The sequence below is a fragment of the Mirounga angustirostris genome, unplaced genomic scaffold (genome assembly GCF_029215605.1).
Source record: "Mirounga angustirostris isolate CCGP_5_RB_7025 unplaced genomic scaffold, mMirAng1.0.hap1 SCAF_2, whole genome shotgun sequence".
NCBI classification, from domain to species: domain Eukaryota; kingdom Metazoa; phylum Chordata; class Mammalia; order Carnivora; family Phocidae; genus Mirounga; species Mirounga angustirostris.
The window spans coordinates 126,358,567-126,372,854 of record NW_026991710.1 but is presented as its reverse complement, the minus strand read 5'-3'; the positions used below and the strand labels follow the sequence as shown (position 1 = coordinate 126,372,854).

At 34.0% G+C, this 14,288-nt stretch overlaps 1 protein-coding gene across 6 annotated transcripts in view; it reads left to right on the top strand.

Annotated features, from left to right (window-relative positions):
• The window catches only part of LRBA (LPS responsive beige-like anchor protein), an 841,444-nt gene that overhangs the window by 639,113 nt on the left and 188,043 nt on the right, over positions 1-14,288 (top strand). For all 6 annotated transcript variants that reach the window (XM_064585149.1, XM_064585150.1, XM_064585152.1 and 3 more), the window contains one exon: positions 1,798-1,910. In XM_064585149.1, coding sequence (XP_064441219.1) covers positions 1,798-1,910 — 113 coding nt within the window. The remainder of the gene's footprint in view (positions 1-1,797; positions 1,911-14,288) is intronic.

Below are 14,288 nucleotides of genomic sequence, written 5' to 3'. Positions count from 1 at the left end.
GTTTTAAATACACTAGAAGGTGGGGTTGAATCTCACATTATTTAAGATTTCTTTTACACCATTATCTGTGATACATACAGGTTCTCATGATCCCATGGCACATTTTCCAAAAGACAGTCAGTAGGCATTCAATAACTATATAGAGAGTTTAACTTAATTAATAAAAGTCTATTTACAATGAGCTGGTGCATACCTTTTTTTGGTACATATAATAAATTTGATCATTTAAGCAGAGGGGGCAAAATGAGAATTTTACTAACATGTTTACTAATGTCTCAATCAGAAGGAGAGAGATGGGTGAAGGGAATCAAGATAGAGTGGTTTTGCTGCTAAATTTGGTTACTTTTTTCTGGGAGAATTAAAATTGACAGAAATATGTAGTGACATAATGACCTCTGAATTAAAATTGTCCTAGTTATTCATGTTTTGTTAAGACTGTTTCCAGGTCAGTCAAGGAAGAACTCTGTTACTTTAATAGTCCTCAAGATGGATAGAGTGAAATAAAGTTAAAAACATCAAATCATAAGGAAGACTCAGATACCAAGGATCTGTTTGAAGAACTGTAATATTTAGCTGCATATTGATATGACATCAGTATATATTTGAGGAAGAGAAAACATGATAGAATATACAATATAAAGGAATTCAAACAACATTAATATACTTATCCCCCTTATATTTTAGCCGTAAGAGTCTGTTCACATTAAATCTAACTAAAGGTAGAGTATAGACTAGTAAATAGTGGAACTGGGATTCAAATGCTAGTGTTTTGACTCTTGAAACAATGATTTCATCCACTATGCTGCCTCCTTAAAGTGGTGATATCCAGAAAACTACTGTATGTATATATATATTTATAGAAGGGCTATCTCATCCTTTGTTTTATTCATATTTTTAATAGACCTGAATGTCTCATTGAATGTCATTAGTTTAAATGAAGTGTAGAAGAGTATGTGGCAGCATTAAGGAGTGGAGGAAGCCAACATTGATGAGGCTTTGCATTATATTCAGAGGATCATAGAATTTGAAAGCTGTCACAGAGATTTTAGAGGTATTTAGTACAACTCCCTCATTTTACAGGTGACGAGTGAATGTCCAGAGAGGTTAAGTCATTTATTTATTTATTTATTTTTAAAGATTTTATTTATTTATTTGACAGAGAGAGACAGCGAGAGAGGGAACACAAGCAGGGGGAGTGGGAGAGGGAGAAGCAGGCCCCCCGCCGAGCAGGGAGCCCGATGTGGGGCTTGATCCCAGCACCCCGAGATCATGACCTGAGCCGAAGGCAGATGCTTAACCAACTGAGCTACCCAGGCGCCCCAAGGTTAAGTCATTTATATTTAGTTGATTAGTTGGTTGATTGGTTGTTTAATTATGGCAGAGAAAGGATTCTTGTTTGGAAAAGCTCTATGAGAATTGAAAAAAATTTTAAGTATTAATAAAAAATATTTTGTTTGGTACAGGCTTTCAAGTAATAAAAAAATAGCCAAATATTTTATCAGAACATAAACTTGGGGCCAGAGTATCTGGATTTGAATATGATTTGAACATTACTAGTTAGATGGTTTGGGACAAGTTTTTAACCTTTTGTGCTTCAATTTTTCATCCATAAAATGGGGATGATAATTTCATAGTTTTATTATAGGGTCAAAACAAATAATATATGTCTAACACTGAGAACAATGTCTGGCACTCAAAAAGTTAAGTTCTTATTATTTTTAGCAAATGATACTCCTGAATCTGTTTATCATTTCGTTTTATTATTCTAAATGGAATGACTTTTTTTTTCTCTCTCAGGACGGAGTTACAATGACTTAAATCAGTATCCAGTGTTTCCCTGGGTCATCACTAATTATGAATCAGAAGAACTGGATCTTACCTTGCCAAGCAACTTCCGAGATTTGTCCAAGGTAATTTTTCAGGAATCATCTGAAATACAGTTATCTTGCACATCACAATGAATTTGATTATCTTTAATTTTCACATTACTTTCTAAAAATCTTTAATATAACTAACTTTAATATATTTATCTTTTAAATGTATTTTCATTTTCTCAAAGTGAAATTTAAGCTTGAATTTAGAATTTAAATTGAAGATTTTTGAAAAAAGCATGATAAAGCTGGTAACAGTTAAAAGCATTGACAGTTGTATTCTTTTTTAGGAAGACATTATTCTAAAATATTAACTTCTTTAAAGGGTGTTAGTATCATGGACACTCCTCACCAGCACTTGGATAAAAAAGACAAGTACCTGTACACTACTCCAGGTGTCCTATCTGATCTCTTTGCTGCCTCTTACCCTGGTCAAATCCATCCCTCACTACCACAAAATGAATCTTCTTTAAATCTAATTTTGAATGATGTAAATCCAGTGATTAAACCTTTTTTGACTTAGAATTATTCTTTCCCAATTCAGAGTTTTGCTTTCTCTGCCTTTAATGTTCATGTCCTACTTGGTGAGTGGCTGACTCTAGTCCTGTAGGTCACCTCCTTATGGAGACCATTACTATTTTTCTTCCCTGATATTCTGCTCTGTTTCTTTCATAGCACCTGAAATATCCTATTTTTTTTTAAATTTTATTATGTTAATCACCATACATTACACATCATTAGTTTTTGATGTCGTGTTCCATGATTCATTGTTTGCGTATAACACCCAGTGCTCCATTCAATACGTGCCCTCCTTAATACCCATCACCGGGCTAACCCATCCCCCCACCCCCCCCCCTAGAACCCTCAGTTTGTTTCTCAGAGTCCATCAGAGTCCTGCATTTTATATATCCTTCTACCTACTTGTTTTGATTCTTTTTGTCTCCCCCACCAAACTCCATATGAGAGAGTTTTTGTTCACCATTATTTCTCTCATGCCTAGCACAGGGCCTGCCATTCACTAAATGTGTTAAATGATATAATATACATGACATTTTCCCCAAGTTATAAAATATTAACTGTATTCAATTGTTTAAATGTAAAACATATAAGTAAGCAAAAATTACTCCTTATTTACCAAATATCAATAAGGAATGATTACATTTTATATTTGTATACTCATACACATACATCACACTGTTTGTTAACTTTCTTTTTTTTTTTTAAAGATTTTATTTATTTGACAGAGAGAGCACAAGCAGAGGGAGAGAGAGAGAGAGAAGCAGGCTCCCTGCTGAGCAAGGAGCCCGATGTGAGACTCGATCCCAGGACCCTGGGATCATGACCCGGGCCGAAGGCAGCCACTTAACCAACTGAGCCACCCAGGCGTCCCTGTTTGTTAACTTTCTAAGTATTTTCCCATATCTTAGGTTCTTCAAGAACTTTCCTTTTCTGTCCTAGATTATCAATAAATAGAATATTCCTGAATTATCATTTTATAATACAGAATAAGGTTATATTTCTTTTTAGCTTTTTATCATAGAGAATTTCAAGCATATACAAAAGTAGACAAATTAGCACAATAAATTTACATCAACTAGTAAATGCTGCTCAGTAATTATCAACTCATGGTTACTCTTATTTTATTTTTATATTCATTGTTTTTCTGCTTATATTACTTTGAAGCAAATCCTAGACATCATATCATTCTATTCATAAATATTTCAATATGTACTTCTTTTTAAGTTCCCTTTTTAGGGCACCTGGGTGGCTCAGTCAGTTAAGTGTTTGCCTTCGGCTCAGGTTATGATCCCAGGGTCCTGGGATTGAGTCCTGCATCAGGCTCCCTACTGTGCGGGAGCCTGCTTCTCCCTCTGCCTCTGCCTCTCTCTCTCTCTGTCTCATGAATAAATAAATAAAATCTTTAAAAAAGAATAAAGTCCCTTTTAAAGCATAACCATAATACCATTAGCAAACCTAAAATATTAGCAATAATTTCTTAATATCATCAAAAGCCTAGTAAGTATCACATTTCCAATTGAATTACAACTTCCATAATTTTTTTTAGTGTGTTTATTCATATCAGGATCCAAATAAGGACCACACAGTTCAATCAGTTGATACTGATTAAGTCTTAAGTCTCTTCTGTAGGTTTCTCTTTCATCTTTTCTTTCTTTCCAATTTATCAGTTGAAGAAACATGGTTTGTCTTATATCTTTTCTCACAGTCTTGATTTTGCTTATTGCGTCCCTGTGGAATAGTCTAACAGGTTTCTCCATCTTCTATATTTCTTTTTTTTAAAGATTTTTTTATTTATTTGACAGAGAGAGACACAGCGAGAGAGGGAACATAAGCGGGGGGAGCGGGAGAGGGAGAAGCAGGCTTCCCGCGGAGCAGGGAGCCCGATGTGGGGCTCGATCCCAGGACCCTGGGATCATGACCTAGGCCGAAGGCAGACGCTTAACGACTGAGCTACCCAGGCGCCCCCATCTTCTATATTTCTTATAAATTGGTAGTTGGTTCCAGAGGTTGATAGAATTCAGATTGGATATTTGTGGCAAGACTGTTTCATAGGAAGTTTTTGCATTTTTCTCTCAGAGGGCATGTAATATCTTCTTTACTTATCTTTTTGTGATGTTAGTTGCCATTGATATTTAATGCTTGGAATCAGTGGTTGTATAATCATGGCAAAATCATGATATTTACATTCTCTCACTTTAATTTCATTTATTTTTGAGAGTCCTTCTATAATGAGATACTTCATCTTCTACTAGGTGATTCAGTGGTACATTGCTTTAGAAAGGCAGAATAAAAGTTTGATTTTTTTTCTCTCTTTTTACATTGTTTTTCAAAACAATGACTCATTCCTAACATCTTCCAATGGGACCTAACTTTTTAAAAAACATCTTTATGAACTCACAGACATACATGTATTTGATGTTTCAGTCCCTTGCAGTTATTATTTTCATTGATGTTCATTCATTTGTTCCTGCTTTTGACCACAGGGAGCTTCTTTAAGTTGCTCCTGAGTTATTTTGATACAATCTTAGTACAGTCTTTGATAACTTCCATGCCCTCTGGTCTGACAGAGTGCTCCGGTCTTAAGCCTTATGTTTTCTGGCCCAGTTCTAGAATCATCTGTTTCTTCTGCTTCTCTGGGATCACTTTGAGAACATGTCCCTAACATGGCCAGGTTAAGCTGCAGAGAGATGTGACTAGCACATGGAGGTGGCTAGATTGTATCATCAGCAGCCATCTTAAGCCAGCCCTCAGCTGACCACAAACACATGACTGAGTATTACCAAGAGCAGCTAAATCTGGCCCAGATCTGCTAATGAATAGCAGAATTTCACAGGTGATCCATTGACTATGAGGAATAATAAATGGATAAATGGTGGTTTTGTGAGGTTTTTGGTTTTGTTTTGTTTTGCCTTTTTAGAAAAAGGAAAGCCTTACTTACATTTAGGTATATTTGTTCTAAGACCTTGTACTATTTCACTGGAATCTGTAAAACTCTAATCGAATAATTGAGGACTGTGTATTAGTTTGATCTGTATAGTGAGTCATGCCATAGGTCAATAATAAAAACTTACCAGCTCCTTAATTCTCAGGCTATTATATCCTACTCTCTTTCCATTATTTGAATTTTATGTACATAAAAGTAAAAATCTCATTTTCATTCATTTAATTTGTTAAAATGTAAAATTTGCTTCACAAAATAAATTACATTTAAATAAATAACCTTTCTAGAGTTCTAGAAGAATTACCTTTTAAAAAATTTTTTAAACTGAGTCCTTCAGTTTGGACTTCTATTTAAGCACTGAAGATTTTTGTTGTTGTCGTTTTTTAGAGGGTTTTTTGGTGGGCTCTTCAAGATCCAGTGGTAGTAAGATGGATGGGTGCGTGTTTCGGTCCTGATAGGACAGTTTCTACTGGTGATAAGTGGGAGGCTATTTGGATATTCCTGCTGAGGCTGTGCCGCTGTCTTCTGCCATCATTGTACCTGAACAAGAGCTCCAGTAGCCCTGTTGCCTCCTCCTGCCACTGTTCTTTGCCAACTGCCTCTATTCTCTGCCTCTTGTCTTGGTTCTCTATCCCACTAAAAATCTTACATGACCAGAGGAAAGCGTCCAAAGCAGGTTTTTGGTTTTTTTCTTTAGTGTAGGCTACATGGTTTCTTTCATTGTGAGAATTCATTAAAATAATATCAGCAAAATGCCATAATGCATTATTTGCCAGCTAAATAGAATCCTTTATTAAAATTGAATTTTATTTATATGTTACAGCTATTTCTAAGGAACTTGCCAAATTCTTTTGTTGGGTGGGTAAAATACTGTTTTAACTAATGCCTTTGTAATTTATATTCTGTATATGATAAATAAGGCTGTTTTTATGCCCCATTAGATGACCAATAGTAATTTTGCTCTTTTTATTTTGTTAAGATTTATAAAACTAGTAGAGGGCCTTAAAACTAAAGGAGTTGCTTTCATTAGTCTTTCCATATATGTCCATATCCACTATATACAGGCATAAAAAATAATTTTGATGATTTAGTGCCTTTAATGGTAGTAAAGGTACCCTTTTTTATATTTTGTGAGATTTTGTGAGAGATTTATACTTTGGGCTCAGGAAAGAATATTTATAAATGCTTTCAACAAGAACTGAAGGACACACAGTTGAATAATGAATAGTAGTATAATTAGCAGGGCTGGGAAGAAGTGGGAAGCTCTAACACTCAGCCACATATCTTACAACTTATAAAGCAGCGGCAGTTCAAATGCCATAAAAGTCATTCAAGTTCAAGAAAATGGAATTCTAGTACTAATTGTTTTCATTAAATATTGATAGAAATAAGTGAGTTTGGAATTAACTACATTATTTTAAGTGAAATAAGCATGTTACATTTTTGAAAATTGTGCTTTGCATGTATAAAGTCATAGTAATTATTTACTGTATAAAAGTATCTCATTCCTTTTGGCATTAAAATCTTCCATAATGTTTACAGTGTGATTCAGTTTTCAGGTATCTGTTTATACGCATATTTCAGGGATACATCTCATACATAAGATGAGTTGTATCTGTATGAACAATGATTATAAGAGAATTATATTAAAATTTTTCCCATAGTATACATTTAGCAAACATTACTATTTGTTGTGAAACTTGTGAAATTGTAGAAAACATACTGTGCAAAGCTTAATTTAAAATGTAAACAGATCTTATCCCCATTCTTTAATAGATTATATACCCTGACTTTAAAATGATTGAATTATTTATGCATATTTATGTCCATTTAATTTTCTCAATGCTGTTTTTCAGAGGAGTTTTAGCAGCTTTGATACAAAGCTACAATTTTGCTTCGTAATTTCTTCCATGTTACACAGGGAATTTTCTTTCTGAAGCTGAATTGATATAATCAACACCCTTTCTTCTATATTATTTTTCTGATCATTCTTTATGAAAAGGGTTCAATGGAAGATGTAAAAAATGTCTTCTTGAAGGTATAAACTTTTATGCACAATATCTCCTTATAATAATTTCAAATTAATATTGTCAGTCTGTTGAAAAGATCGAATATAGTCTGTATAGAAGATCAGAGAGTCAGAAAATCTGATGAAAATTAATTTTTTATATGTACTGAGAAAGCCCTCATTTAACATAATTGTTTAATTTATTCTTTCAAAGCTGAAAAAAGTAGCAATGAATTTTGAAGTTGATTTTTTTCCTTCAGTTTCCCAGTTGTTTCATCACTGGTCTACAATTCTGACTGATGAGAAGACAGATCTAACCGTGCATGGACTTGGGAGTGACATTAATCTATGTTTTACAATTACACATTTTTATATGTTGACACCCTCCTTGGGAGAGATAGGAATGAACATTTTCTGTTTGTCTTTTCTTTATGAGAAATTATAATTAGGACAGGAACATATTTATAAAATGTCATATCATAAAAACAAATTATGATGGCAGAACATTTCAGTATCAGGGCTTTCTTTGTAGATTAGAAAGATTTTCTTTGCCACCATGATTTCTTTTATTTCCCTTAGTAGGAAATTGTGTAAACCAGTTTTCTAAGAGAGGAAAATCCAGATAATCTGAGGCCATTATTTCTCTTTTACCTGATTCACGTAATTATTTAATATGTATATGTACCATAACCTGAATACCTGTTCTAAAAAATGAGTTTGTTCTTACATTGAAATGCAGTTGATAACCATTAGCTTCCAAATGAAAAGTTCGCTATAGATTTCAGAAGCTGGGAACATGTCACTTTATTATTGTTAACTAATATTTATTGAGGACTTATTTTTGTCAGGCTCTTATCTAAGTATATTACATGTGTTAACTTTTTTTAACCCTCACAAAGCCCTTATAAGGTAGGTCACATTATTTCCTGTCTTTTACAGAGACAGAAACTGAGGCACTATGAAGTTAATAAAGCAAGTTGTACAAGGTCACACAGGTAGTGGCTGGCACCAGAATTTAAACACTAAGCCAGTGTTTTTCAAACTGCAGTTTACAGCTAACATTTTAAAAAATGAATAGAACAGTTTAAAAAGTACTGAATATAGAACAAAACAAACAAAAACCAAATAAACAAAAAACAGAATCAAACCTATAAATGTAGAGAACAAACTGAAGGCTGCCAGAAGGGAAGGAGGTGGGGGTTGGGCAGAATGGGTGCAGGAGAGCGGGAGATACAGCCTTCCAGGTATGGAATGAATAAGTCACGGGGATATAAAAGGCACAGCATAAAGAACACAGTCAATGATACTGTAAATAGCGACGTATTAGAACAGATGGTACATACCTACACTTGTAGCGAACTAGCATAATGTATAAACTTTGTCAAATCACTAAATTGTATACCTGAAACTAATGTAATATTGTATGTCAACTACACTCTAAATAAATAAATAGATAGATATTATAGAGAAGAAAATGAATGACATAGCATAACATAAAAAAAGAAATATCAGTGTACATTACGTATGAATCTTTGGCTTAAGCTGTGTGTGCGTGTACATACATGTGTGCACTGGGTTATGGTTTAAAGTGACATATTTCTTACTAAAAGTTTGGGCCCAGAATGTTTGAGAAGTATTGCAGGGTGCTGTACTGCCTTTACTTTTGGCATCAATTTCTGAGCCTGTATTAATGTTATTTTGTCAAGTTGCCTTTCACCTCTCGTGCTGAAACATGGTAAAATGTAACCACCATTCCTTTGCTTTAAAAAGGAAAGGTTTTCCAAATTGCTCCTTTTACTGTGTTTGTTCCAGGTTATTCTCTAAGCTTTTTTTTAGTAAGCCTGTTTTATGAAAAAGCTGAATGTTTGGCTAAAACTGCTGAATCCCTGATGTTACAACTTGAGTATTCATTTATTTTTTCATTTGTTTATTGAATAATAATTGTGTGCCAGAGACTCTTAGTTTCTGGAAATTCGAAAGAACAAGGTAGTTACTATCCTACTAAAAAATAAAATGAAGGTTGGGGTAAAAAAGCAGAAATGGCTAAGGCAAGTGTTCTATTTTTTAAAAATTGGAGCTTACATTCTTAAAATGAAGGAAAATCCTAAAAGAGAGTTTGAGGTAGAGGGAAAAGAAAAATCATCCATTCTTCAGCTTTATAGTGCAAGAGCAATGTAAGCTGTTCTTTTGGTTCAGAAGTGCAAAAACAAGAAAATTAAACATTAGGGGAAAATGAACCTGCACCAGGATTGCTTGAGTCTTCCTTGCAGTGTAGGAATTAAAGGAGAATTTACTATGATCGTATCTTCAAACTGAATTTTAATTTTTGATCCAAGCCCTAATAAATCATAGTTTTTTCTCAACCTATGTTATAATGCTGTACCATTCACAACTCTGTTAAACTAGCAGCTTCCGATGCCCTAGTCTGGATCAAAATGTTTCTAAAGAGTAAATTCTCAGATAAGAGAACTGAATTTACAAAACTCTTGAATTTACTTATTTGCTGATGAGTTGCCATTATTTGTCCTTAGTATTTATTGTTTCTTCTTCTCTCTCTTTCTTCAAAGGAAAAGTAGGTGATTTTCTTTGTGTTCCTCATATATCTTTTACATTTGGTTGTGTATTTTTATATGTGAGATATTTCTCCCTAACCTACACATTTAATATACAGCTTCATCTTGACCTGGAATTGACTACCGACATTTAACTGTTGTTGATCAGACAGCACTTCTTTATCTCTTTAAGTTTTAAGTGCTGTTTCTGACGAATGCCAGTCCTTTTAGTCCTGTTCTGTAACAGATATACCAGGAATCAGTATACCATCTAGATGTCCCAGAGGGAAAAGAACACTGTTTTGGGAGGGGGAGGGGAATATTGTTTAAATACCATAGGTGTTATAACCTTTTCTTTTTTTTTTTTTTTTTAATTTATTAGGCTTCAGTCAGACTAAAGGAATTCAGTTTTTTTTTTTTTTTAAAGAAAACCTTAGGATTTTTCAACAGTAAATAATGGATCTTAAAGCATTTCAGTAAAATGTAAATACAGAGAAAGAAATTAGTAATTACTCCATGCTTGGATTTTTTTTTTTTTGGCTGATAAAATATATTTAAAGTATTTTAATCTTGGCATCAAATATGGATGCTATTGTATGCCACATTGATGCTGGAGATTTTGGTATGAATTATATCCCTTGCCTTGGGGAATTTACAGTCTAATCAGCAGAAGAATGATGTGGGGAAAGTTTAGAATATATTTGTTAGATTGTGAGGGAAGCCCTAGTAGGTGCCTTCCTTTGTAAACAAACATTTTACATATGCTATCTCCTTTTATCCCCTCAACAATACTGTAAGGAATGTGTTATTATCTTTATTTTACAGATAAGGAAACTAAGATACAGTGAGGTTAAGGAACTCTCCAAGTTCACACATTTTCCAAGTGTTAAGGCTGGGATCTCAGATCTGTCCCTGTCAGTGAACTGGTAGACTTTAGGGATAAGTGGAAAGAGTATTTTAGATTGAATACTTGCATGTATGTCCACTTCTTTCCAAAATCCAGCCACTCTTCCCTTTATCTTGGTAAAAGGGAAGAGGTATATACTTTTTGGAGAAATTATACCAGAGAAGTTTCTTATTTGAGAACACCAAGAACAGCAGAGGAGGGGTTGATGGGAAGAAATGGAAAACAGGGGGATGAACTGAAAGCTTTAAGTACCAAATAGTGAAAACCCCCAGATCCCTTTTGTCGTCATGCTATCAGAGCTCTGGCAGCTAGACTTATACCAGCCCCACCCTTTAAGACAGAAGATTGTATTACTCTTTGGATATATTGACTGGCTCAAGAGAAAAGACCTAAAACATGTTAACATTTGGGGATCCTACTTGGAGCCCATCTGATTTCCCTTCAGTGAAGTTTGTCAGCTCACAGGGCTACTTGGGCTAAATGTACTTCAGTCAGCCCTTTTGTGCCTCATTCCAAAACTGAAGGTACCACCAAGTGTTAGCAAACATTTAAAGACAGTCTCCAATGTGAAAGACTAAAACAAATAGAAAAATAAAAAGAAACCAGAAGAAACAAAGACAATTTAGGAAACAGAAGAAGCCTTAAAAACAATATCAGAGTAAAGGTCCTCACAGAGGTAATAGAAAACTATCACATTAATAGAAAAAGGAAAATGATGCTATAGAAAGTAGAATATTAGTGCAGATGGTTTTTAAAAGACACATCAAAATGACAGGGGAAAGTAGCCTAGGAAGATAAAATTAGAGGACTAGCGTAGGAAATCTTTGGACTTAGATAACACATTAACTGAGTCTGCTTTCATTTATTAGTAAGGGACCCTTCTCAATTACTTAATTGGTGATGGGGGGTCTTATAGCAACTGCTAGTTATATATTTTTAAATGTAGTATTATGTAATTATATGATACTAAAGAAAAATTTTCATGGATACACTGACCTTCTTAAACTTTAAATTATTATTTGTTCAGTGTGATGTATTTAGTTTAAAATATGATTGTGCAACTCTTTCCTCAAAATGTTAAATAAGTTCAGCAAAGTGTGAACATACATATATATGTATATATGGAGAGAGAGTGAGAGAGGTTGTGGTACATTTACAAGATTTGCTGAAGTTTTGATTTTAAATCAGGGATACAATCTGTTTTGTGTGACTGTTGTTAAAATTTACCTTTGCTAAGTATTAGCACTCTGTATAGCAGATTTGGTTTTCTACTAGAAGCTACCTTCTAGTAGAAGTTTTTAAATGACTCTAACAGAGGTTAACCTTACACTTAATTTAAGCAGCCTTCAATGACATTGTTTTTTAACATTAGTCAGAATATGATAAACTGAAGTAACTGAAATGGATTGTGGTTAATATTACTGTCAGGGTGATGAATAATCCTGACATACACCAGCAACACACTGCCAGTCAGTAATCCTCAAAGTGAAGTATTTATTCTCTAATCATCTGAAGTTACTGTAGTGTGGAGTGACCATTCATTATTATTTATAAATGAATTGTTTTATTTATACAGCATTGCCTGTTTATCCCTTAATACTTCCTGTTTTCTTAGGTGTACTAACTTGGGGTAGATTCAGCATAGGGAACATATACCTATCATGAATTTACATAAAGATTGTTTTCAGAACACCTAGAATTGGTTGTGTTTTTTAAAGTTTACTAAGTACTGATTTATAGTAGCAATAAGGTTTATGGTAAGCTACACTTACAATTTCAGTCTGGTGTGTTGGAGTGGGGGGTGGGGTGGGAGGGATGGGGTGACTGGGTGATAGACACTGGGGAGGGTATGTGCTCTGGTAAGCTCTGTGAATTGTGCAAGACTGTTGAATCTCAGATCTGTACCTCTGAAACAAATAATGCAATATATGTTAAGAAAAAAAGAAGAAGAAGAAGGTAGCAGGAAGGGAAGAATGAAGCGGGGAAATCGGAGGGGTGGACGAACCATGAGAGACGATGGACTCTGAAAAACAAACAGGGTTCTAGAGGGGAGGGGGGTGGGAGGATGGGTTAGCCTGGTGGTGGGTATTGAGGGGGGCACATTCTGCATGGAGCACTGGGTGTTGTGCACAAACAATGAATCATGGAACACTTCATCTAAAACTAATGATGTAATGTATGGGGATTAACATAAGAATAAAAAAATATATATATCAGTGGCAGTAGTCTTGTTAATGGGAGGGAAGATCAAAATGTGGCATTTGTTCCTGACCTGTAGCCTCTGGTCACTTAAAGGGGACTGTTTATTGCAAGAGGCCTGTCAATTCACCATATACATGTATAATATACGAGAGACTATCTTACTGGAAAAGTTGAAGGCTTAGATGACTGTATGCTTATTATTAACCAACAGTGATTTGGCTTTTCTAAAAACAAATTGGGTCAAACATAATTATCATTACACTCTTATATTGTGGTTTCTAATGTGACCTATTTTTAATCTATAATATAGGTACAAGGTAAGGGTTGAGGTTCATTTTTTACAAATGAAAGTCCAATTCTTTCAATACCATTTATTGAAAAGATTATGTTTTCTCATGAAGTATCTTGGCACCTTTGTTGGAAATAAACTGCTATAAAAGTGTGGGTCCATTTCTAGACTATTCTGCTCAATCAATCAGTATGTCTGTTCTTATATCAATACCATACTGTCTTGGTTACTGTAGCTTTATACTAAGTCTTAAAGTCAGATCTTGTGAATCCTCCAACTATATCCTTTTTTTTTTCAAAATTATTTTAGCTATTCTGGTTTCTCTATTTTTCATATAAATTTTAGAATCAGCTTATCAGTCCTGAGATTTTGATTGAGATTACATTTCATCAGTAGACCATTTTTGCTAAAAATTATATGTTAATAATACTGAATCTTTCAATCCACGAATGTGGTTTATCTCCATTTATTTAGGTTTCCTCTAGTCTCTACTATTTTGCAGCTTTGGCATATAATTCTTGTACATATTCTGTTAATTTACCCTTAAAAATTTCATGTTTTTTAAGAGTTATAATATTTTCTATTTCAATTATTATTTCTTATATACAGAAATACAACTGAATTTTTTTGCAACCTTGCTAGACTCAATTTTGCAACCTTACTAGACTTTTGGGGACTTTCTACATAAATGAATATATCATCTCTGAATGAATACTTACTGGATTATACAATGTTGACTAGAAATGTTGAGAATGCCTTGCCTTTGGTCTTAGGGGAAAAGCATTCAGTCTTTCACCATTTTGTATATTAGCCACTAGGTTTTTCATAGCTGCCCTTTATCAGGTTGAGGAAGTTCCCTTCTGTTTCTAGTTTGTTGAAAGTTTTCATTATCATTGGATATTGAATTTTGTCAGATTTTTTTTCTGAAGATAATCATATGGTTTTTTTTTTTAGTCTGTTAAAATTTATACTGGTTGATTTTGGATTCATTTCTGAGAT